Source organism: Dermochelys coriacea, chromosome 4 (assembly GCF_009764565.3).
Source record: "Dermochelys coriacea isolate rDerCor1 chromosome 4, rDerCor1.pri.v4, whole genome shotgun sequence".
In the NCBI taxonomy this organism is placed as follows: Eukaryota; Metazoa; Chordata; order Testudines; family Dermochelyidae; genus Dermochelys; species Dermochelys coriacea.
In genome coordinates, this window is record NC_050071.1 from 17,608,249 (window position 1) to 17,632,794 (window position 24,546).

The following is a 24,546-nucleotide window of genomic DNA, read 5'->3' on the forward strand; positions in this document are numbered from 1 at the left end:
TGCAGAGAGACCAAGAATCGAGTAGACATCCAGAATGAGAACTGGGGTACTGAATCTATTAATGAATGCAGGCCAAGCTGGCAAATAGTTCCAGCCACACACACACACACACACACAAAGAAGAAGAATTGCAGTGGGGGGTTAAAAAAGGTTGATTTGATTGACCCTAAAACATTTTTTTTTCATTTTGGTGAGAAAAACTAAAAACATTAAGTTAAGGTTCAAAATGAACCAATTTTTCAGGTCAGCCACCGAACCGAAAAATGAATGATTTGTTCACCTCTATTCAGCACAAGTTCCACTCTCACCCTACATAGTCCTTACAGATCATGCCTGAGACATAGTGGTAGGGCAGGTTTCAGAGTAGCAGCTGTGTTAGTCTGTATTCGCAAAAAGAAAAGGAGTACTTGGGGCACCTTAGAGACTAACAAATTTATTTGAGCATAAGCTTTCGTGAGCTACAGCTCACTTCATCGGATGCATTCTGTGGAAAATACCAAATGGTAGGGCAGTATTGGGATGATGGCATTGCTGATGTTCATACTGGACCTGCTCGGGGCATACAGGATTTGGTCCCAAGCCATTGAAGTAAATGAAAGTTTTGCCATGGACTTCAGTGGGATCAGGATCAGGCATAAAAAAAAAGAACAGTTTCCAGGGATTTCAGTTCAGCATGTTGCCCAAGCATTACAGTACCAGGTATTATCCTGAAAGGGTTTCATTGTATCTGTTTGACTTGATGCAGAGAAAATGTATTCTTTAAAGTGGGCTCTAATGAGTTTCATCCTGGACAAAATACCAACATCAGCATCCCCCCAGTCAATGCATGGGCATGACCTTTTCATCTTAATTATTTACTTTCTGTTTTGTAAGTCCAATATAACGTGAATCAGTCAGTCTATTTTGGAGGGCTGCATCAGCCACTATATAGATGCTTAAATTACACAACCTTCATCTTTACAATGCACCCCAAGGCAACAATATGGTGAAATGAACCGTCTTTCTGTGCTGTTGTTTCATTATTGTCGGAGTATATGGGAGATGGCGAATCCTAACCCATTCACAAGTCACATGACCATTAATGTTCAATTATGTTTTGAATCAATCTTAAAATGTTAATTTCAATACACACATATTGATCCTGTCCTTAGGATTTTGCCACTGATTTCAATGGAAGACAAATTGGGCACTATCCAACTATGTGGTACAAACTAACAAGATCTGGTGGGCCGACATTTTCAAAAGTGACTTGTGATTTTGGGTCCCTCAGTTTTTGGATGACCGTTGAGACATCTTAAAGGTGCGAGATTTTCAAAGATGGGCACTCAGTACTTTCTGAAAATTAGGACCTTGTAAACATGTCTCAAATTATACACCCAAAAATTTGTGTACTCCCAAAATCACTAGACAATTTTGAAAATTTTGGCAATTGATGTTTCTATCAGTGATGGAGTATTCAAAAACAGGGCAACAAGGGAACGAGAGAGAAACAGCAATATTCTCAACAAAAAGTGTTCCTTCTCCATATCAAAACGGAGAGATGCAATATTGATGGTATCCTTTGCCGAGCACTGATGTTAATTATTTTTGCATATACCAGATGGTCCTACCCCAGATGAAAGATCATAAAGCAGCACTGAACCTTGTAGCGTCTCTGAGCTAAAACTAGTAAATCTCAATCTCATTAATTATTTCTTAGAATCATGGGAGAGAGTGTTTGTGTGCGGGAGGGGAGATATAGCTGATAAAGGATTAGCTGAAACAGCTAGATGTGATCTTAAATGGGGGAAATATTTTGGTAATTAACTGTAAACTTCAAAACTAAGTAGAGCTGGTCAGCAATTTTCTTCATCTTTTTTCAATAGAAAACGCTGATTCATCCAAACCAAAACGGTTTGCAGGAAAGGCTTGGTTTTGATGATTTTTCAACAAAAAAATCAAACTGAAAAAAGTTTTCAAATTATTGAAATATTTTGTTTGCAACATTTTAAATTAGAAATTCCAGTTTTGTTTTGACTTTTCACTTTGAAATGTAAGATAATTACATTTGTTGTAAAAATTTAAGAATAGTTGAAATCACAATGAAATTATGGAAACAAAACGGTTTCAATTGACCCAAATCTTTTTTTTTTTTTTTCTTTCAGGTCACAACAAAATTCAAGATTTTGATTTTTCATCTCAATTCAGGGCAGAATTTTTTCCAATACCTCAAAAGTGCTTATAGCATGAGAAAATCATTTCCTGCCCACCTCTAGAACCAAACAGCTGCATAGCTGTCACGTGGAATGCTCAGATAGGGCTATAAAGCAGGTTGGAAAACATAACTTATTTTGTTGATCAAAATGCTGAGCACCCACCTCTGAAAATCAGGCCCCTTTGAGATATCTCAAATAGAACACCCAAAAAGTCGCCCACAGTTACTAGTCAGTTTAGAAAATATACGCCCTATATGTACATATTCCAGCTAATTCTGTCAATCTGTCACATTACTATAGATAGTGCTGAATTTGTCCCTCACTGAAGTCAACGGCAAAATTCCCAGGACTCGACTCCATGAATATACTGATATGAGTCTCCCAAGATCCTTCATGTTTTGCTTGGGCAGATTAAAAAAAATTGAACATTACATTACATTAATTTCCCCTCAAGAATGAATGAAGGGCCCTCCTACCTAAAATTCTGGCAAAAATGGAGTAATAGGACATGAAAGGAAGTGTATTTTATGGAGAATATTACTGCATGGCCGGGGTGTGTTGTAGGAATAAGGCTGAAGGCTAGGTAATCTGAGCACCTGAACAGTGGCTGAAGTGGACATCTGACATAGACTGACAAAGGCAATATGTTTCAGGAGGAATATTCTGCTGCTTATGTTGTGTAGTTTTTTTTTCCCCTGCATCCATCTCCAAACTGATCAGCAATAGAGCTAGTCAGCATTTTTAACTGAAAAAACAGCCTTTTCAAAGAATGAAAATTTCCATGAAAAATTGCATGACATTTTAAAAATGGTAACTTTTTTTGAAATGCTTACCAAAATGTTTTACTTACTAAAACCAGTGTGTGTGTGGGGGGGGGAAGAGTTGTAAATGAAAAATTACAATAATTTATTTTGAAAATAAACAAACTGGGTCCATTTTGAACCTTTAAAATAAAAGCAATTTTTACCTAGATTGAGCAATCCCTTTTACGCATGTGGTACTCTTAATAATGCTAATGGGAGTTATGCAGAAAAACAAAAAGAGCACACTACTGTGCCTTCAAAAGGTCAACAACCTCAGCACCAAAGCAATATTTAAACACTGCACCTCCTTAAACTTTCACTATTATATACAATTTCCAGTATGTCCTCTGCTAGAGCAAGGTCTTCAGTGTAGTTAAGGTCAATAATGGTAGAAGCTGGAAGTAGCCCTCATAAGCATCCAATGTAGCAGACATTCAGCCTGCTCTAACGAGCACTGCTTTATCCCGATAGGGTAATGCCCATAGACATCATAATAAATGTTGTTGTTGGTTTCCAGCCTTGGGGTTCCATAGCTATAGTTTTCATTGTAATACTGAGTTAGGTTCAAAGAGAAAATGCTGACGACATGTAGCAGGTTTTAGCTTCAACACCTTGTTTGTTCGTTCGATCTTTCATCACAACTGCATAAGTAACGTTCACTCATTCTCATACACATAAGACCAGATCATGAAATCGGCTGCACACAGGCAGACTCCTGCACCCACACAGAAGCCCATGGACTTTAATGGGGCTTTGTGTGGGTGCAAAGTCTACAGATCTGATTGTAGGAGTGGGGAAGTATTTTAGTACCTCAACAGGGAGATGTGTACTCATGTCAAACACATTGGAATCTGACAAGAAGTTTCCTACAAACATATTGTTATATTTGGTTTTGAAGGCAGAAACTGCAATTGCAGGTATAGAATTGTATTTAGCTTTCTCTGTGTGTGTGTGTGTCAGGCACATACACATGTTATGACCAAGGACCACAGATAGTGTAAACTAATGCAGTTCCAACAAGTCAGTGGAAGCAGACTGATTTATACTATCTGAGATTCTGGTCCAATATATATCCATAAATATCAGTGTGTATAGATATTCCCCTTTCAAAAATCTACTCTCAACTTTCACTCCATCTTTAAACCTATTTTTAAAATCATTAGATTCCCTCTACCACCACCTTTACAATGTCACTCCAGGGCAGAGTTAAGGCTGTTTGGATGCCCTAACTATACCTTTCCATCCTTAACATGTTTGGATTTCATTTCAGTGTCACCTGAACTCTGAATTTCCTGGGTTTGGAGGAAGATATGCTGTACTTTTTATATTTAAGAAAATGGTTGAATCCCTGGCTTTAAGTGCAAAACTCAGCTTAGCCTTGACTATGGAACTCTGAGTGGTGCTTCCATAATATACACAGCCACATTGGCAAAGATGGACTCAGTAACAACAATGGAGCATTAATTCAGCATTATCATTTTGATTCATTTGTCTAGGTAGCTTCAGGAGAAAATACTTACGGTATCTCATGCATAACAAAAAGTTTTATTGACAAAAACAATGAAACATTTTTTCAAGCATTATAACCATCAAGTGTTTCTCCCAGCTATGTTACTTAGAAGCTTCACCCTTATCAGAAGCAACCTGTGAACTTCCATACTTTTACTAATGGAATTTGAAAAAAAACCCAACAACTCAGAAATAACATTTTGTCAAATGCAATGACCAATTACACAATGTTTCCATGCAAGATTTTATAGTAGCAATAAACAAAAAATATCATTCCATGCACCGAAAACACAGTCATACAGACTCAAGGCTAAGGTGTGATGATAAAAGAAGAGAATAAAATGGAAAGCATAAAGATCAGACATATCCAGCTTTGTTCTGTCTTTTTACAAATACTTACAAAATAATACTAGCTTCATACTAACAGCATCTCTTTAAAAGGTTTCAAATAATCAGCTTTGACAGCAACATCTACTGGATTTTATTCATGTTCCAATGACTCATTAAAGTGAATTAAGAGAGACAAAAAAAAAATTCCCCACGCGGTTCCTACCTAGAAATGCTGCCATGTTCATGACTTGGCTAAATACACAGCTTGCAGGGGGTGCATCACCTGCAATACTTCAAAAATATAAAGTGTATCATTGTAACTCTACTAAGACAGCTAAAGAGAGAAAAAGAAATAACATCCATTGATCAGAATGATATGTGGGGAATGGGACGGGGGAGGAGGAGATCCAGTTACCTTATGTAAGGGGGACTTTTGGAACCAGGTTTCCTAAGTGACACAAAAAAACCACAAGAGCCAGAATTAAAGATTTTGCTGTTTTGTGTCTCTAAAAATATTTGTTACAAGTTACCGATTTAAAAACAAAAACAACTCTTACCGATCTGGCACATCTAATGGAATAATTTTGTTATCTTCCACAGCTATAAAATATCTGTCAAAAGAGGAAACAGGCAGTTTAGAAAACACAAACAATGCAAATATAAGACCAAGAAAACCATGTTTCTTAATTTATAAATTTATTTGGGACCCAATTCAGGAAAGTACTTTTAAATGTCTAATATCCATTCATATTCAAGAAAGCATTCAAACATGGGCTTAATTTTAAATATGTGCTAAAATCACATTGAAATCAGTCAGACTTACTTAGCTTTAAGCATGTGCTGAAGTGCTTCCATAGATTTGGGCCTTTATTAGTAATGTTAATCAAAGCCCCTTGTTTTCCTGAAAGCAATTCTTTTCTACCACAGACCACAACACTGTTTGCTACCAGCTGATACTACTGATATCAATGCTCAAGCTATTGTATAAAGGAAAATATGGCTGTTCAGTCTTTGTCTTCTGCAGCAGAGAGCCATTAATGGGAGGAAGCATGGAAGCAGTCTAGACTCAAAGGACACCTTTGGGGATAAGTTTTGTACCTTTTGGTCACACAGATCACATGATGTAATTGAAATGCAAACAGGCAGTGCCATTGTGGGTACTGTGACCAGATAACTAAGGTTCCCGTCCATCTAATTATAGGACAATTGCAATTTAGCCTTATTTTATTTCTACAGTGTTGATGGCTTGTAATTTAAAGATCACCTTAAGGCAAGAGTACTCATAATGACCACCTGCCCCACTGAATGATATCCCCTCAATGTATACTGTACAAGCCACTTTCCACCTTTAAAATTAGATCTTCTCTCTTTTTCCATCCAGAGTGAAATCCTGGCCCCACTGAAGTTAGTGGGAGTTGTCAATTACTTCAATGGAGAGAGAATTCTACTTCAGATGTTTACCAATGTGTATCGGCACATGCTGCAGTAATACAAGTGCGAGATGTGGGAGAGCTGCTAAGAGACAAGCCCTTATTTTCTGACTCATCTGACATGGGGCAGCGTCACATGATAGAGGTCAGGATCCAGTGGTTACTGTTACAACTGCGACCACAACCTACACACTCATCAGTCAGGATATCATTAACGCATGGTTCCGGAACCGTGGCCAACAGTGAATTCCTGCAGGTCTGTGAAGAGCTGGTCGCTTCTCCTCATTTCCAGGTGCTAAATCCCTTTTTTTTTTTTTTTTTTTTTAATAAAAGAAGTTAAGGTACATAATGACTCTCTTAATATTATTTCATTATTATGCGTGAGCTGACCCACACACCTGCACCCGAGTTTGGAGCCATAAAATGCCCCTTTACTCCTTTGGGTACATCCCCTGCATTGCAGGCCACACTGTGTGAGGGGAGAGAAGCCTTTCTGGACTGCTGCTCCTAGTCCCACACAATGAGTGAGGAGTGGATGGGCCAGGGTCAGGGGTGAGTGGCAACCTGGGCTCCGCCCCCTGCAACTTACCAACACAGAGGAAGAAGGAAGATGTGCCGGGAAAATGGCTGGTGCACCTTGCTCCTCTGTGGAGCAAGGGGGAAGCAAGGACGAAAAAGTGTCTCTGCTAATCATGAGTTGGCCACTGCTCTGCTCCTGGGCATCGCAGCTACATGCTGCCCCTTGCTGAAGGCAGATCACCAGCTGCCAATCCATCCCAATGAAAGCAGTGCAACTCTCTCTATTCAGATGTGGTCCATTCTATGGTAACATTTGGGAATACCTGATTTATCTCAGTCCTCACACACACACACCCCAAAACCCAAGCGGAAGGTCACTTACACTATCCATAGCCCAGCTGAAGTGAACAGGGTGAACACAAGAGGTAAAAACATCCACACACTGCATTTCTTCCCATCCATGCCTGCTAGAAACAAAAAGACAATAAAGTGTAATGCAAAACAAAGAAAAAAGAGGTAAGAGCTACTGGAGACAGCACGTCCTTCCCCCTCTCGAACGTGCAAAACAAGTCTGACTAGGGTATGTGAAACTTAGGACATGGTAATGCAGAATGATCACTATTGCTCCTGGCTCATGCAGAGTGGTCCTGGTACTCCAGGAGAAACTCCCCTGCAATTCAGGGAGAGCACTTGTACATTAAGATACTATTCAATGTGTGGAAGGGTCACAGAATACAGCCCTGATGACCATCAGCCCAGGAACTAAAAGCAGTCTATAATCCTTGTTAAAATATTAGTTACATTTCCCCAGGCCCCCACAGGGTAAGTATTATTTTCATTTTGCAAAAAGGGGAAACTGAGGCACAGAAAAATCACTTTGGGGGTGATTTTCAAATAGGAATTTAGTAGCAGGCTTTTTTTAAAGCCTCTCCCTGGGTGCTTAGCCCAAGAACACACAGCTGGGAATAGAGCCCAACAGCCCTAGCTCCCAGTTCTCTGCTCTAACCAGCAGGCAACACTCTCCCTTAAAAATGGTAACTTAGCTTCGCATCAAAACATGCTTGTTACTAAAACCCACATGTGCTTTCTTAGTGATGCCCACAGCTCAAATAAAGATTTGCAAGCCAGAAAACTTCCCCCAAATAATTCCTGATGGGTAGATGCTCTCTTTCTCCCCACGCCCCTCGTTCTCATCCTCAGCTCACACGCTGTGCACAGCCACCAACTAATCTGAGCACTCGGCTGAATTCAAAGGTTCTGCGTTCAAGTGCTGACATCCTGAGTGTCATTGAGACTACGAGTTGTTAAGAAACTGAATTCTTGACATTTAGGTTTAAAGTAGCTCTATGTGGGTACGCAGATTCTTGATAAATTAAAACAGGCAGAAGAGCTCCGTTCCACAGGGAAACACTCTCCAGAAGAAAACATGCAAGGTGAAGACTTGACATACCAGGACAGGAATGGGGGCTTGCTATTGCTACAGAGAGAGAGAGAGAGAGAGAGAGAGAGAGAGTGTGTGTGTGTGTGTGTGTGTGTGTGACATGCACATTTCCTTCAAGCTTGAATAAAGACTAAGAGATGCACATTGGAAAAAACAAGGCTAAATCATCAACTTTCCTTTCAATAGGATACCAGCACCTCTTTCACTCCCTCCCTCCCTGTAGCCACGCTGCCCCAGAACTAGCCTCAGGAGACATTACTATGATTCCTTCCTGGGCTCCCTTTGCTCCAGAGAGGACATAACCCTAGCAAGTTACTTCCTCCTCAGCTGTCTCATGTGGGAGGCTGCTCTCCCAGTTGCACTGTGACCTGCAATACAGGTAGCCTACAAAGGCGGTAAGGGGACTGCTTGCATCCCAGGACCCCCGTCACAGTCCTGCCCATAGCTGATGACAGGCAGTAACAAAGTAAAGACAGCCCTGATGCTGATGCTGTGATCTAGCCTGGCTCCATTCTCTCTCTGCCCTCCGCAGCTGGCTCCTGTTCTATTGTGTGTGAGGCAGAGACTAGGAGAGTCAATGGGAAAGGAGGCACTGCACTGGAAGATGCGTGGCAGCTTCACACTCTCTGCTGAAGCTCAGCCCCCAATACTCAGCTCTGCCCTATGGGTATCCAGGCCTTGGATCCCATCTTTCACTCCCCAACTCAGCAGAAGCTGGGATCAATCAACCTCTGAGGAACAGGGTGAATGTTTCACATAACTCTACCCTTCTTCTCCCCAGCCCCAGCTGGTTAAGGAGCAGTGTGGACTGATGACTGGACAAAATATGACACTCCTCCATGGGCAAAAGGATAGGGATTGCATCATGACTCCTCAAGCCTGGAGGTGGATAGCAGGCAGTACCAGGCCTGACTAGGACACAGAGGACCCACAAAGGTAGAAAACAAGATGAGAACACCTGTAGATTCATTGGGCCCATCTGTGCCATGAAACTAACCACGTTTATGCATAGTTGGGGGATCAACATGTTATAACAGGGTTTGGTGCTGTCTGCATGGATGACGCCAAACTGCCCTGTAACAACAAAGTTAAAAATCAAACAAACCAGGCTTTAGCCCAGGGCTAGATACTCTTTCACACATTGTGACCACACAGTATTATAGCCATCCACACAGGCAGCACTGAACTCTGTTGCAACATGGTTAGTCTCCAAGGCCATTAAACATCAGTATTTAAAGGCAAGCAGTTTCACAACATACCCAAGCCCATTGCACACCAAGCAGAGAGAGGTGTTATTCAGGACTATGCCGGAACTGGAAGTCATGTGATGTAGTTAAGAAAAGGAAACTTCTGTGTGACTTATCACAAAAATCTCACTGCTGGAGAGATCTACTAGGGAGTTAAGGAGAGTTGCTAAGGAAGCAGCGGAAACCCCAGTCTCAGGAAACACAAAACTATCTGGACAAAGCATTAGTAAGTGTATAGTAGGGAAACGTACATGAGGATGGACTAGACATAGGTCTTTTCCATCTGCAATTTCTATTGCTCCATTTCCACAAGCACCACATGAAGAATTACATAGTGCAATTCCAGCTCACAGCCTCTGCTGCAGATCTGTCTGGGACGCGTTCTCTCATTTTTCCCCCCTGCAGCCCACAAGAAAAAGGCGACATCCAGGAGTATCGTTAGTGGAAGCTGTCACTCCAGTATCTAGACACACTCACTCGTAGTGACAAGAGTCAGTCCCACTCTGCTGCTGGCTCACTTACAACAAAGCTCAGTCTATGCCAGCGTTTGATGTATCAATGTATACCAAAAGCTGGCTCAATGCTGCGAGACTATGGTAACGGATTTCCTCGTTCCCTTCCTCGCGTTAAGAGAGCAGGTGGGCACATGCCATGTCCTATCCACACACCCATCATTGCCAAGTCTCCTGTAATTACTGCTGACATTTCTTTAGTCTGTTGGTTCCAAGTGTTCCTTGTTACCAAGCCAGGAGAATACAACCCTTGTATGACAGAGGACGTCAGCGTTTTCTCATGTGTTTTCCTCCCTGAAACGATACTGCAAAGGATCGAGGCCTCACTGATACCATAAATTAATAATAAAAATACTGTTGATTACTAATGCCTTTTTTAGCCCCTGGCATTTCTACAGTTCTTTTCACACAAAGGAACTTTACAAGCTATTTTGGCTTCACACGTTCTACAGACAAGGAGACTAAGGAAAGAGAAGTTCGTGTGATTTCCCCAAAGTCAGGCAGCATCTCAGGAGCTGAAGTTATTCAGCCTCTATTCAACCCACTAGAGACCACAGAGAAGTGAAAAAAGATGTTCCCCCAAGAAGTTCTGCATCACTGCAGTTGGAAGGAACATTTGAAAAGGTGAACATGGCATCCTCTTAAATGGCCGCCTGCTGCGGATCTTTTCCTTTTTGGGGACAAATAAAAGCCTGGTCCTATGTCCACTAAAGTCACTTGACTTCAGTGGAAGAGGCCCTCAGTAAATAGTGCTCAATTTCAGATTCTCTATGCCGTACAGAGTTCAGCTTCTACTGATTGTTAATAGAAAATGACATTCAAAATCGTAACTGAACAGATCAGACTGAAAGGGAGGATCCCACGGGGAAGCCAGATTTTGAGAAATAAAATAATTTTTCAGTTTGTGAAAAGATCAGTAGAGCAAACAATGTCAGGATTCCTCTAACAACATCCTTTAGACTCGTATTGACAAAAACCAGCACTACTTGTGAATACAGCACAGTCACCTGAAGCCAGGCTTTCAAAGAGCTCAGTTCGTCAGGGGCTGGATTTATTTTTAAGACACAAAACCACACAGCCTGGCCACAAGCATCTCACTGGGAACAATTATTAGTGGCAGCACAACACTCAGTTCCTGTTTGTGGAGGGACCAGAGACTGCTAGGGAAGGATATGATTTGCTCCCGGCTGCTGAATTTCTAGAGCTTACCTTTAATACTAAACACCTAGTTTTGGGGGAATGAGTGGCTCAGGGGACTGATAATGGGTAAATATATATCTGACTTGGTAAAACCGGTGAGAGGTTCTAGGGGTAACGACAAGTGGCCTGAATTTCAGAGGAGCTGAGCACCTGCAGTTCTCACTCATATCAATAGAAAAAGAGGTCAGTCATCGCCTCTGAAAATCAGACCAGAGAACAACGGGAGGCTCAGGAACTGACAAAAGGGAAGCGCAGATACAATATGAACATGAAGCCACTTGAGAAATTAACGTATGTACTTTGAGGGCTACACAGTTTGGGCTTTTTTTCAGTTGTTGGGTTCAGTATGCAGTGCTGGGTGGTATTGGGGCCCATGCTATACCGGAGGTCAGACTACATGATCTGGTAGTTCTGCCTGGCCTTAAACTGTCTGACCCCTTGACTCTAATTCTACATACCCTTAAAATATTAGGTTATTCCTGCCTTGTCTTACAGCTTGATCCTACAAACACTTAGTACCAAATGTACTGCTTATTGCCAGAAGTAGCTCCTTGTCTTCAGTAGAATTATTCACACTATTAAGTACTACACCCAGTATCACGTTTTTGCAGGATCAAACCCTTAAAGGCACATCTACGAGCCTGCATACTTAATAAATAACAAACAGCAAGCCTTTATCGCCAGGTTGCTATGTCAGAAGTGTGCAACGGCTGTTGCCCTCAGATGGCTGGTCTGTGAAATCTCAATGGTATTAATCTAGTTCCCCCAAACAAACAGACACCAGTACCATATACTCCTGAGGGCATTCTGTGCAAAAAAAATTAAAATTCTGCACACAATATTTTAAAATTTTGCAAATTTTATTTGTCAAATAAACGTGGAGTCTCCAGCATGGTTTTGGGGAACACAAGCCACCGACTGCATCGAGGTGGGAGATGACTGTGCAGCCCCCCCCACCCCCCAGTCCCGGGACACAGATTCAGCAGTGAGGCTTGCACCCAACCCTAACAGTGCAAGGACTGGGCCTGTCTCAGAAATACCCCAGAATCCTGCCCCTCCATGCTAGGTGCACCAACTGTGGGCAGGCACGCTCAGCAAGGCAGGATCCAAGTGTGGAGGAGCTTAATGTGTGTGGGGGATCCAGATGTGGGCTGAGAGAGTTCTGTGTTGGGCAATCTGGATGCAGGTGACTCAGTAGAGGATCCGGGTGCGTGTGTGGGGGATCTGGATGCACAGGAGCTTGTTGCGGGGCTTCTGGGTGCAACGGTAATGGGACTCTGCAGGGGGGTCCAGATGAAGGTAGTTGGAGCTTGGGGGGGGCTGGGTGTGGGGGGATAGAGCTCGGCAGGGGGATCTGGGTGTGGGGAGCTCAGTGGGGGGTCCAGGTGCAGCCGGTTGGGGCTCAGTGGGGTGGGGATCTGGGTGCAGGTGGCTCATTGGGGTAGTCCAGGTGCAGGGAGAGTGGGGCTCATCAGAAGGGGCTCTGGGCTTGCGGGGGGTGTTGAGGTTTGGTGTGAGGGTCTAGTTGCAAGGAGGTCTGGATGCATGGGGGAGCAGCTCCTTGTGCAATGATCCCTTCCCCTGCAGCTGAGGAGTGATGGTGCAGGAAGCGCAGGGGTGAGGGTAATGGGGGAGGGGCATGTGCAGAGCTTCCTCCAGCCAGGGGGGAAATCTGGGAGTGGGTGTGATACGGCCCTGGATGTCGTGCAGAGGAAGAAGTAGTCCCGTCCTCCCCAGCCCAGCTGGGACTAGCAGCTGAGCTCGGCACAGGGTAGGAGCCACTAACTGGGTCTTCCCCAGTCCTACCCCCCGTCCCACAGTGATTTACCTCTCTGCCGGCTGCCCTGAGCACCCAAAACTGCTGTGGAGGGTCGCAAGACTTGTCTCTTGTTGCTTCCCCATCAGAAAGTCATTTTTCTGCAGAGAAGCAAAGAAATTGCGGAAGTGGTGGGGGGATAAATTCTACGCATGCGCAGTGGCGTAGAATTCCCCCAGCTGTGACCGTAACTGGCACCCCATCAGAAAAGTTAAAGGTTGAATACGGATGAAGACAGCCCCCTATCCTAACCAGAGAGACACTCCCTCTGACTCAGGATTGAGGCACATCTGCAGGGCAGCATGTGGAAGCCTGTACTGCTTCTATCTGCGTTGCTCCGATTCTGTGGATAGAGAGAGGACTGTGCTCTCTGGAGCTGTCCAGCAGCACCATAATCTGTCTGTTTCTCTCTCTCACACACAGGGTTAGTTTGCATCTGAAAAATAAATGGTGAAGTAGGTGAAAGAAACTTTTTCCTTCCCACCTCCACTATGACACCCAGAAAGATACTATGACTGATATTCAGGAAGGAGAGGGGAAAGTGTTTAAAATGTATTACATGCAGTCTGCTTATTTCCACCTCTTCTTTTGATGAGGTGCCCACATGCCACCATCTTCTAGCGGATTTCGGTCAGCACCTCCAACGTAGTCAGTCAATCACTGCCTCAGTCATTATAAAACGTTTGTATAATTTATGTGGAAAGTTATTTTTGTGCCTCCTCTCCTGTGGAGATATTTTTCCCTATTCTCCCTCGGCCACTCCAGACTAACAAAGACAGACAAAGGCCGAGAGGAGAGACAGGCACAGATAAGAGATGTGAACTACCCCAGGTCACACAGCAGAGCAGTGGGGAAATGAGAAACAGAACTTGGGTGACTCCTAATCTAGTGCCCTCTCCACAAGACCATACTGGAAATTCAGTTTCTCTTTTTAATCTTTCCTAGTTTAATAACCCTCCTCCTCCGTCTCCATCAGCTGGAACCTCTGGTCAAGAAGGAGCTCAGGCAAACGGTGAACTGAAGTAAATGCCAAAGCAGCTGTTAGATTATTAGCTTCAGCTGGGCTCAAATAAAAATCCCAGGTGTGACCATCCCAAACTTCAGGGGGGTTCAATGTCAGGATTCAGATCGAAAAGGCTCCCATCTAAAGCCCATTGAGATAAACAAAAAGACTTTCGCTGAGTTTATTGGGCTTTGGGTCAGGCGCTGTGCGCCATTGGGCCAGCTTCTCAACTAAGGAGGAAGCTTTGCCATTCTCTGCACTGACTCCCTCCTCAGCTTCAGACAATTTTTGTCAGGCAAAGAGGACGAAAGGTCATTGTCCTTATCTTACTTTACAGTATGTGTTATTAGTCATAAACGTAACCAAACCTTTAAAAAAAATCCAGCTACAATATTTGGCTCTTTTCCATTCAGGATTTTTCTTTTCAACCAAGTAGATCCAGTATGTAAAACTTAACTGCTTTCAAAACACTACTTTTCTCTCCCCACACTTTCTTTGCAGGGCAAGTTGAAAAATTGCTATCAAAACTGTTTTTCAATGGAAAAATTGAGGTATCGCAGAACAAAATTTTCACCAAGTAAGTGGCTGCTTTCCAGGGAATTTTTTTTATTTTTCATCAAAAATATGCCCAAAACATCTTAGCCAAAACCCAAGATATTTTGATTTGGAAAATGCTGCCGCAGCACCTCAGAGGAGCGGTAGTTCAATTCCACATTCTCCTCTACAGGCCATGCTTCATCTCCCTTCATACACCATGGCCAGGGGCTCCCATGATATGCCTCCTCCTCTCTCCCTCTCCGAGAGGGGAGACCGTGGTGTATGATGGAAGATGTAGTTCCACATAAGAATGGGCAGTGGCTCAGACCAATGATCCATCTTACCCAGTATCCTGTCTTCCAATAGCGGCCAGGACCAAAGGAGGCTTCAGAAGGAATGAACAGAACAGGGCAATTTTTCAGTGATCCATCCCCTATCATCCAGTCCCAAATTCTGGCAATCAGAGGCATGGAGGTGCATCCCTCACCATCCTGGCTACTAGTCACTGATGGATCAACCCTCCATGAACTTATCTAATTCTTTTTGGATCCAGAATCCCAGCCTATAGAGGTGAATGGGAACACAAAGGACCCAAACCACAATTCCCTTGAAGAACCATGGCAACATTTCCAGAGAAAAATATTTTGGTAATCAGCCAAAAATAACTGAAATTTTCCATGGAAAAACTTAGAAAAAAAATTTTTTTTGGTTTGTTTTTGGTGAAATTTGCCAACGGGGAAAAAAATCCCTTTTCTGACCAGCTCGGCTTCCTTTGCTCTGAATCACTATCTTGATTAGTGATATTGGACCAGAAGCATGGACTTTGATTCGTGAGAAAGACTACCCTATGTGCACACGTTTTTTACCAATATCCTAAACCAAGTATTCATGTTACATTTAGTATAGTTGTGGGTGTGTAAAAAGATATCTTTCATTTTTAATCTCTTCACCAGAAGTCCCACAGTGACACAAAGCTGGCTACAGCCTACTTGATACAATGGATTTTCTTTTAATTGTATTATATTTCTCGGTCTGTTTACAACACCATGTGAAATTTGTCCATTTTCCTGAAGGCAGCTGCTGTGCATCCAAGTGGATTAAAAAGAAAGTGTTCAATCTCACACTATAGAATCGTGAAAATCCAAGGAACCCTAGATTTCAGTAGCCCCCTGTGAAGTGAGTGGGAAATGCCGAGCCTGCCCCGCACCAGCTACCCGGAGGAGCTGCCGAGCCTGCCCCTGGCCAGCTATCCTGAGGAACCCATGAGGACACCATCCCTACCCAGGTACCTCAAGAGGGGGAGTTTAGAAGTAGCCCCGGGGCAGCTGACCCTAGTATGGCTGCAGCACTGCCAGAGCGCGTGTCAGTGTGTTGCGGCCAGGATCCCCACTGACTCAGCAGCGGGTCTTCTGCTGCTGCTAGAGCCCTGGGTTGGGACGCAGAGGAGTGGGAGGGCCTACTGTTTATATACTGTTACTGCTCAGCCCCTGCCTGAGCGCCTGACCCACCATTGCCGTGCCCTGATGTAGGGCCTGGGCTCACTGTGCTTGTTTCTGCCCTCACTAAGGCCGCCGAGGAAGACTCCCACGGCCAAACTAATTCCCCACAAGACATCTTCCCAAGTTTAGTGAGGCAGTGTGGTTCCCCACCGCCCTGAAGACAGACGAGCCCCGGCTAGCCTCTCTACAGGCATACACACCAGAAAGCCAAAGACAGACATAGGCATGGTCTCCCCAGAACAACCAGCTTAGCTGGTTGCTGAGTTAACCCAGGTAAACTCAGCACCTCCCTTCTGAAGCAACAGAGCTGAATTCCAGGTGAGGTGCGGGGTGGAAGAATCTTTCACATGTGACCTTAAAAACCCTGTCTGCTCTGGACATTAGGGGCGATATTTTCCAAAGCACTTTTAACTCTGCTCCCATTGACTTCAATGAGCACAGAGTTAGACCAGCACAAAGCACAGACATTTGATCTAAATTTTAATAAGGGGATTTTAATAAGAGCAAGCAATTTGCCCTAGTGTCCTTAGTAAATTTTTCCCTCCCTAGCAAGGTTGTATACTGGCTGGCCGAGGCACTATTTCAATGATGCTGCATGTGCATACATACAGTAATTGGTAAACGCATTCAGATGAAAGAGGCTGTATAACAGTATTATTTCATAACATCATCTGTACACTTACTGGTGATGACCATGAGGGGGCATCAAATACTCTTTGATGTATCTTTAATCTTTAAATATCCATTTAAAAGATGCAGCTGGTTCTAATGGGCTCTAATTGAGATCTGGGATCAGAGTCAAAACAGGCTTAAGAGAACTGACTGGAGTATCAGGATATTCACACAAGAGTTTGAAACCTGTGTTTCAGAAGGAGCCTCACTTTTATGTCACTACCACCACCCCACACTCTCTTTGGAGGGGAGTTCCACTTAACAGAGAAGCCAATTCATGTCTCCCCAATAACATTCCTATCTTTTGTTCTTTTAGGTACTAAAACGTGTGCCAACATCCTTTTCCAATCAATCAGAGACAGCCGGTGTGCAGATTAAACCAAATATGGCACAAAACAAATCTAACTAAAGAAAGAGTGTGACAGCGCTGGCCTAGCCATCACAAGTGTGTGCATTGGGGCCTCCTAGGGTTGTGCTCATATCAGATCTTGTGAGCTAAGCAAGGCTGGGGGCCTACTATGTATGTGGATGGGTGATACTCATGCAAAATTAAGGATGTTGTAAAGTGCTGGTGACTCAGCCCATGGAACTCAATTCCCTTGAGAGACAAGGTGGGTGAGGTATTGTCTTTCATTCGACCAATTTCTGTTGGTGAGGAACTTAGAAATTGGTCCAGTAAAGATTACCTCGCCTACCTTGTCTCTCTAAGATCCTGGGACCAACATGGCTACAAAAACATGACATACAATCTTTCCCCTTGTGTCAGGAAACTGGCTTGGTTGGAACTAAAAGTGTTTGAATGCACTGTACTGCAGAAGGGACATCTTTAAGATGGATCCTTAGCCATTTGCAGTCACTGCAAAACCCATGGAACTTTTTGTTTGAGAAGAAATGTTAGCTCTGGTCAAATTCCAGTTTACATAGCTTTATATTGCCTCTCTGAAATCCACTGGGAGTTTCAGCTGGATCTGATAATCTTCATTTCCTATCTTAGGCTGATATGAACCATTCAGTAGCTGCTCCACTCCACCTCCCAGGTGGCATTTAAGCAATTCTCGTACGAGCACATATATGTAGAACATTGTTAAATTTTAAAGTTCTTAGAGATGAAAGATGTTGTTTAAATACAGAGATATTAGCATGAAAGTCCCATATTTTCATCTAATTTGCCTTCATCCTATGCTAACCTGGTCACTGAAACAGTCCCATATAGAGTGGTGTTCTTTGATTTCTGCATTCAAATATTTAGTTTTCTGTCCCACAACCAGACCCGTAAACACCAACTGTGATTCCTATTACTTCTACAGACTGGGTGTGAATATTTTCCTGCCACAGAAAAGCCATTTGGGAAAGGTATTATACTTTCCCATTTCTAGTGAGGTTTTTCTTTTCTTTTCTTTTCTTTTCTTTTCTTCAAAACTAGCTCTCCCTGCTGCCTAGCCAAAACCCACGAGGCAGCACACAGTACACAAGTTAGCCCTTGCCCTGTTACTCTCTGCAGAGGCTGGAATTATTTTAATGTTTGTCACAAAAGCAATCATTATTTTGAAAATAAAACAGGATGGAAAGAATCTAAGTGCTTCTATACGATATCCTGCTCAAGTAAGGCCAATTCATAACAACCCAAAGTGACAGTATCACTTTGAAATGAGGAGTTCTGCACCTATGATTAACAGTCTTCACTACCAAGAAATATGTTCACCGCACTGGCCTGCAGTAGGGTAGAGGCAGTCGACAGCCTCTGGAGCCCACTGTATTGCTCTGCCAGCAATTCCTCTAGGCAGCATAGGAGCTGCAGCAAGGGGTTCTGAGGACTGACCCATTTATCACTTCTTTGCAGAAGGAATGTCACTATGGACCTTGAGAGAAGAGGGTTTTTTGGCTTCCCCCCTTAATGTGTATATAATTAGAGACGGCAGGAGAATGGGAATTTGTGTGTGCTTATAACATCCCTGATGATTCTGATCGTTATTCATGTATACAGCTCTATAAATAAGTACATGTAGCTTGATAAACATAGGTGGTTTATATACTGCTCATATCCCTGCCTAGAAGCATTAGCAATCTACAGACACAAGCAAAGACAAAACAGAATGTACAGAGAATGAGGTTAAGTAGTTGCCTGAATGCAGAGAGAAAGAGAATTTGTCAGATTAGCTGGAAAGCTATGGGAAACATTGGAAATGGCACCGAATAAGGAATTGGGGGGAACAAATGGGATGGTGAGTAGGGGAGTTTGGAAGGAGGTGAGCAAAGTGGGGTAGGTGAGGCGGAATTATGGAGAGCTTCAAAAGGCAAGAAGAACACGCATCAATGAACAGGGCTGTAACATCATCCCTGGCTAAAACAAGTCTTTTAGTTGTTCCCTTCCTGCTGGAACCACATTTTAGCATCAACCAATATGTGGCTTGAATACACAGAACAGTGCTGGTTTTCTTTTCCCTCAGGGCTTTGTTACCTTGCTTTCCTATCAGCTACCATGGGGCACATGGACCCTGTTGCATTCAGTGCAGAGGAGGAACTACCCTCCAAGAATGGTCCATCAGCAGCTCAGGAAATCTGGAGCACCACCCCCTCTCCACCAGTGTTGTTGCAAGGGCAGGAGTCTCCCATGCTTCTACTCCTTTCACAGCACCTCTCCTGCTACAGGCCAGGCCATCCGATTATTTCTGAGCAGTACCGGCCAAGGTGTGGGTCTGTCTCTATTTCTCCCATTGTAGTTGCATTGGGGAGGTATTACAGCCTTATCACTGGTGTAATGCTGTCCCCAGAATAGGGAGCAGTGCTGCCCAGGAGCCCATCCTCATTTACAAGCATTCCTGCTTCCCAAGCAACTTCACACCAACAGACAATACAGCTTACACACTGGATCAACCTGTCCGTGGAATGGGTCTGCGCCTCCACATTTTTAACAGGTTACTGCAGGGGTGACCAACCTGTGGCTCCAGAGCCACATGCGGCTCTTCAGAAGTGAATATGCGGCTCCTTGCATAGGCACCGACTCCGGGGCTGGAGCTACAGGTGCCAACTTTCCAATGTGCCAGGGAGTGCCCACTGCTCAACCCCTGGCTCTGCCACAGTTGTGTTTACACAGGTACACATTCCCATGCAGTTTTGGAAACAAAAACGTTGCAAGTCTAAAGGACCTTACAGTGAAACAAAACAAAGTGAAACTGATTTCATTGATTTTCACCGTCCCAACTGAGCAACACTAAAAATAAACACAGAATATAAACAAGAAACCTTTAAAAAATTCTTTTACTTCTAATAATCTAAGAGGTTAACAAGAACATAACTAATATTTGTTCACAAAATATAAGGCTTCATTATCTAATCCATTCCACCAGAATAAAAATAAGCTGCTATCGTCCCTTTAAATAAATTGTTACAGTCATTCTCATAAATATGCATTTTTAAGCTTCTTATATACATTTTCTCCAAAAACAAGCCATTATTACAAATTCCCTTTATACCTATGTATACAATATGTAACAATATGATGGCACAAATGCTAGTTAGATAATGTTTTTAAATCTCTTGCAATAGAACCTTTTGTTAAATCAAAATCAAAACCAAACAGAAGGAACCATAAGCATGGAAAAGCTTAACATTGATAACTTGAGGATTCTGAATACATGATGAGATGTCAATTCTGGACTATGAGCAAGAGCTAAAGCTTATGTCATACCTTTGGATGATAAGGTCATCCATATCAGCGACCTTTACTGAGGTAAAGTTATAAATTAGTCTGGCTCCTTTCTATAGTTTGAAGGCCAGATCCCACCCTGCCCTGAGAAACCAAAAGGAGTGGGTTCAAGAGATAATGGGATTGCTTGATGTGGTTCACCCAGAATTCTCTGAAAGCCATCCCCTCAAAGCTATGGGCATAGAGGAAGACAAATGATAGTTTGTAAGGGGAGAGGGTGAGTGTCAAGCATCCAAACCCCACATCCCTGTGGGAAAAGGACATTCCACCCCAAATCTAGAAGGAAGTGATAAAATCATCAGTGTATCTAGATACTTATTCACACCCAGATCTTGGGGGAAAAGGGGAAGGCAGTCCACTGGATACATTATCTCCAAGCACAGCTACTTCCGAGCTCCTAGCCCTGCCCCACCAAATCCTTCCCACCCCTTTCAAATTAAGCCTAGCAGAGAGGCTGCCACAAGGGAGCAAGTGTGGGGGCCTGGAGATTGCACTTCCACCTTTTTATGGAGAAGGACAATTCATTATATGGAGATAAACATCTAGATCCCTGGGGAAAACTGTGGGTCCACTTTTTACACTGAATGCCATATATCTTCTTTGTCAGATAGTTCCAACAGCACGATAGAACAGGATTAATCAAATTAGCATCTGTTTTAATGTAGAGTGCGCCAAGAAATGCAATGTCAACTCACCTTGATGCATACAAATATTGCAGCATATATGGTGCTATATATAGGATCACCTCTTGCTCTCAGCCTCCCTGATAGAGGACCATTTATCAGTTGCAACACCTAAGCACATCAGAGCAAATTAATGCAGAATGAGATACGGTAAGATAATGGCATAAGCAGGTGATTTCCTAGACCCTGATCCTGGAAGCTGTTCCCCACAGGCAGGTTTCGGCACCCACACAAAACCTCAATAAGATTTTGCACGAGTCTCTCATGGAACAATTTGCAGGATCGGGGCTTTAATGACTCATATCTCCCTCTTCTCCACTAATGTAACTAAAATTGCACACTGAAGCCTCAAAACTGTATGTTCTGCTACTAACACATGCAGCCTTGTGTGCCAAATCACCTGGCCTTCCCTACCCTGCCACCTCCCCTCTTGCACCTTATCCTTGTTTTCATTGTAAGCTTTCAGACTGTGTGCGTTTGCACAGCACAATGAAACAAAGAGTCTTCAGATGTTACTGTGATAAAAACCAACCACATTTCCATTGGAAATCTACATCCCAATGGCTTCCCCTCCCCATTTAATGCAGATCCCTGGGCTTAACCAGCCGGTGGGCAAAGAAGACTCTTTGATGCGTGTGGCAATATTTCCCATTTCACCTTTTACAAAGGTGTGGATGCATGGGATGAGGGTAGGCGATTACAACCGACCCCCAAGACCTATCACCGTAACCGCGTGGCACCAGAACAAGATACGTCCTCCACGCATTTGCCAACGTCCCGGTCAGTAACAATTTTACACAACCCACATTTTTAAAAGGTAAAACCCAGGAGCTAAACGATGGGAGGGAGAAAGCCCCTGGTTGAAATCCTTCGCAGCTTGTAGCGTTCCCATCCGTCTGCTCTGGCAGGCTGGTCTGCCAGAAGCAGGGGGTAAGGAAGATACCCCTCTTCCCACCCTAGACACCCAGCTCCTTCTCAGGCCGCCTTCCCCAGCCAGGAGACCCGCCCGCCACAGGCGGCGCCGAGGGGGAAGAGGGATCAGGGCAGCAGCCGCGGGAGTGGACATGGCTGAGGGCGGGCCAGGGGCTGCGGCAGCGCGCCCTGGGGCGGGGGGGGGGCTGCACAGGCGGGGGGGGGGGCACAGGTGGGGGGGGGCAGGCAGTCACGGGGGGGAGGGGGGCCACACACACCGAGATCCCAGCAGGGGCTGGCAGAGGGGAAGCGGCTCTGCCGCGCCCGCCCTTTTTGCGCGGCGTGCACGAGCCGATCGGGAGGGGGGAGGCTCCTGCCGAGCCCCGCACAGACCGAAGCGGCGCCGCCCGCGCGTGACAAGCCCCCGAGGGGCTGGGGCAGGGGCAGCCGGGCTCCGCTCCCGGGCACAGGCCGCCCGGCAGAGCCCGCGGCGGTGCAGCGAGGCCGGGGAGCAGCCAGTCACCTACCTGCTGCCAGGTCCGGAGCGCGGCGGGTTTCCCTCAGAAAGGGGCGGGCTTTGGGCCCGGCGGCCCCCGCAGCCAAAGCGAGCGGGCTCGTCCCTCAGCCCGAGCCGCCGCCGGGAGCCCGCCCTGAGACTGGCAAACGGGCCCGGGGCCCCTTCCTCGAACCCAGCTTAACACAGGGAGCCCGCGGCGGGTCTCCACGGGCGCCGAAGCAGGTGGGCTCGCAGCCCCGGGCGAGGCAGCCGAGGACACCGAGCCGCCCGGCCCGCCCCCAGCTTTCAGGTGCCCCACGCAGCCGTGCACGCCCAAGAGCGGCCCTGGGGGCCACAGAGGGCGAGGGGAGCCTTCACCCCCGCAGGCAGCCCGCCTGGGGGGGACCCGCTGTCCCGATTTTATAGGGGACGGCCCCCCCCCCCCCTTTTCGGATCTTTTTCTTTTATCGGCTCCTCTTACCTCCCACCCCCTGTCCCGAGTTTGCGCGCTTGCTGCCTGGTCACCCTAACCCCGCCTGGTGCCCCTCTGCGCCCTGCCCCAGTTTTCGAAGGCCTGGGGCGCCTTTGCAAGCAGCAGCAGTTTGGGCCTGCGTGGTCCTTTCCCCCAGAGAAGTTAGCGACGCAGAGCCACAGCCCTGTTAACGGCGCTCATTTACTGCCGTTATTTACAGAAGGCTTGTTTACCTGGCGCACAGATGGCAGAAAGAGCAAATCAGCCCCCAGGTAATTCCGCTGTACCTCCAAGAAGAGCATCGGGGCATCTGGCCCTGGCGTCAGAAAAACAGCTCCCTCTCCCCTGGTTGACCTTTTGGTCCTGCCTTCAGCCCACTACTGATCCCTCCGACTGAGGGCTGCGCTGGCTTGTGACGGCCCTTTAGGGGCCCTCATGTTGGTGCAGAACAGCCACAGTGCAGCGTATTCTGGCCCCTTCCTTCCAAAAAACAGTCCCTGACATTTTGAAATTGATCAAATGAGAAGTTTAAAAGTTAGTACCTTCTGTACAGACAAAGAGAAATGACACCAGGTTGAGAGAAGGGCCTCGTTTTTTTCTGCTAATGAAGAAAAAAACAAAACAAAACAAACAAACAAAAAAACACCAGGGACTTTTGTATGCAGAGGGAATTGCCCACACTATCTTGAGATAAAATTTCCCTCAATGCTGTTATGTCCTGTATGGTTCAGTTTTCTGTGTGCTGTGCTTTTAAAATGCTACAAGTCCCTGGTGTTTCATTGCCCTTTTACATTCAGGTCAGCTATTCCAGAGGAGGAAGAATGTTCTTTTCTGTCACTGCCGGAGACTTTGCTATTGCTCTGTGTGTTCCTTTAATCTAAAGAAAGTGCATTTCCAGTCTAAATGATTATGTCTATAGAAAGATATAGCATGCACTATAAAGTTACAACTACAGGGGATTTCCCCCTTCTACCTGAGCGTAGGCTGGATTTCACTCATAGGAGCGTTTTGGAATGGAAAGGTCCTACACTACACATTAAGGTGTAATTGTAGCATGGGTATGCCTACCTGTGCTAGCTTTAATTGGGCTAGCACAGGTAACAGTAACCGTGAAGACATGGCAACACAGGCATCAGTGTGAGCTAGCCAACTCAGTACAGCCCTCTGAGGAACCTCAGGGTATTTGCTCAGGTGTCTAGTCAGCACCAGGGTCCACGACACCACACCTTCACTGCTATCATTGCCCACAATCACTAGATTAAAGTTAGCACATGTAGCCATACCTGCGCAACAATTACACCTTAATCTGTGATGTAGACATACCCCTTGAAGAGGAAAGCCCTTTGGGCAGCGTTGATTATTCTGTGTGTAGGTTCTACCCTGTTTGTTCACCAGATTACTGTGATCCTGTGGCAGGCCAGCATGGCAACTTCCTGAACTTGGGGGAAACCTGCAGTTTAATCCCAACCTAAAATATGTTCACCCGGGTTCAAACAGAAACCCAGAAGCTTGCAGCCAATAGGATGTTTCTGGCAGCTCCTTTTAAGCAGCCTGACCTTGAGCT

General features: G+C 44.9%; 1 protein-coding gene across 6 annotated transcripts in view; it reads right to left on the reverse strand.

The window, feature by feature from the left end:
* The window catches only part of TMEM150C (transmembrane protein 150C), a 35,162-nt gene extending 12,213 nt beyond the window's left edge, over positions 1-22,949 (reverse strand). The window contains exons 1-7 of one of the 6 annotated variants that reach the window (XM_038398087.2): positions 22,542-22,948; positions 21,115-21,213; positions 13,015-13,103; positions 7,169-7,253; positions 5,395-5,448; positions 5,253-5,285; positions 5,061-5,128 (exon numbers count right to left, since the gene is read on the reverse strand). In XM_038398087.2, coding sequence (XP_038254015.1) covers positions 5,061-5,128; positions 5,253-5,285; positions 5,395-5,448; positions 7,169-7,248 — 235 coding nt within the window. In that variant the 5' untranslated portion in view covers positions 7,249-7,253; positions 13,015-13,103; positions 21,115-21,213; positions 22,542-22,948. Of the gene's footprint in view, positions 1-5,060; positions 5,129-5,252; positions 5,286-5,394; positions 5,449-7,168; positions 7,254-13,014; positions 13,104-19,649; positions 19,860-21,114; positions 21,214-22,541 lie in introns of all 6 variants that reach the window. The other 5 variants (XM_043513629.1, XM_043513628.1, XM_038398084.2 and 2 more) reach the window with 5 other exon arrangements.
* Positions 22,950-24,546: the final 1,597 nt, after the last annotated feature.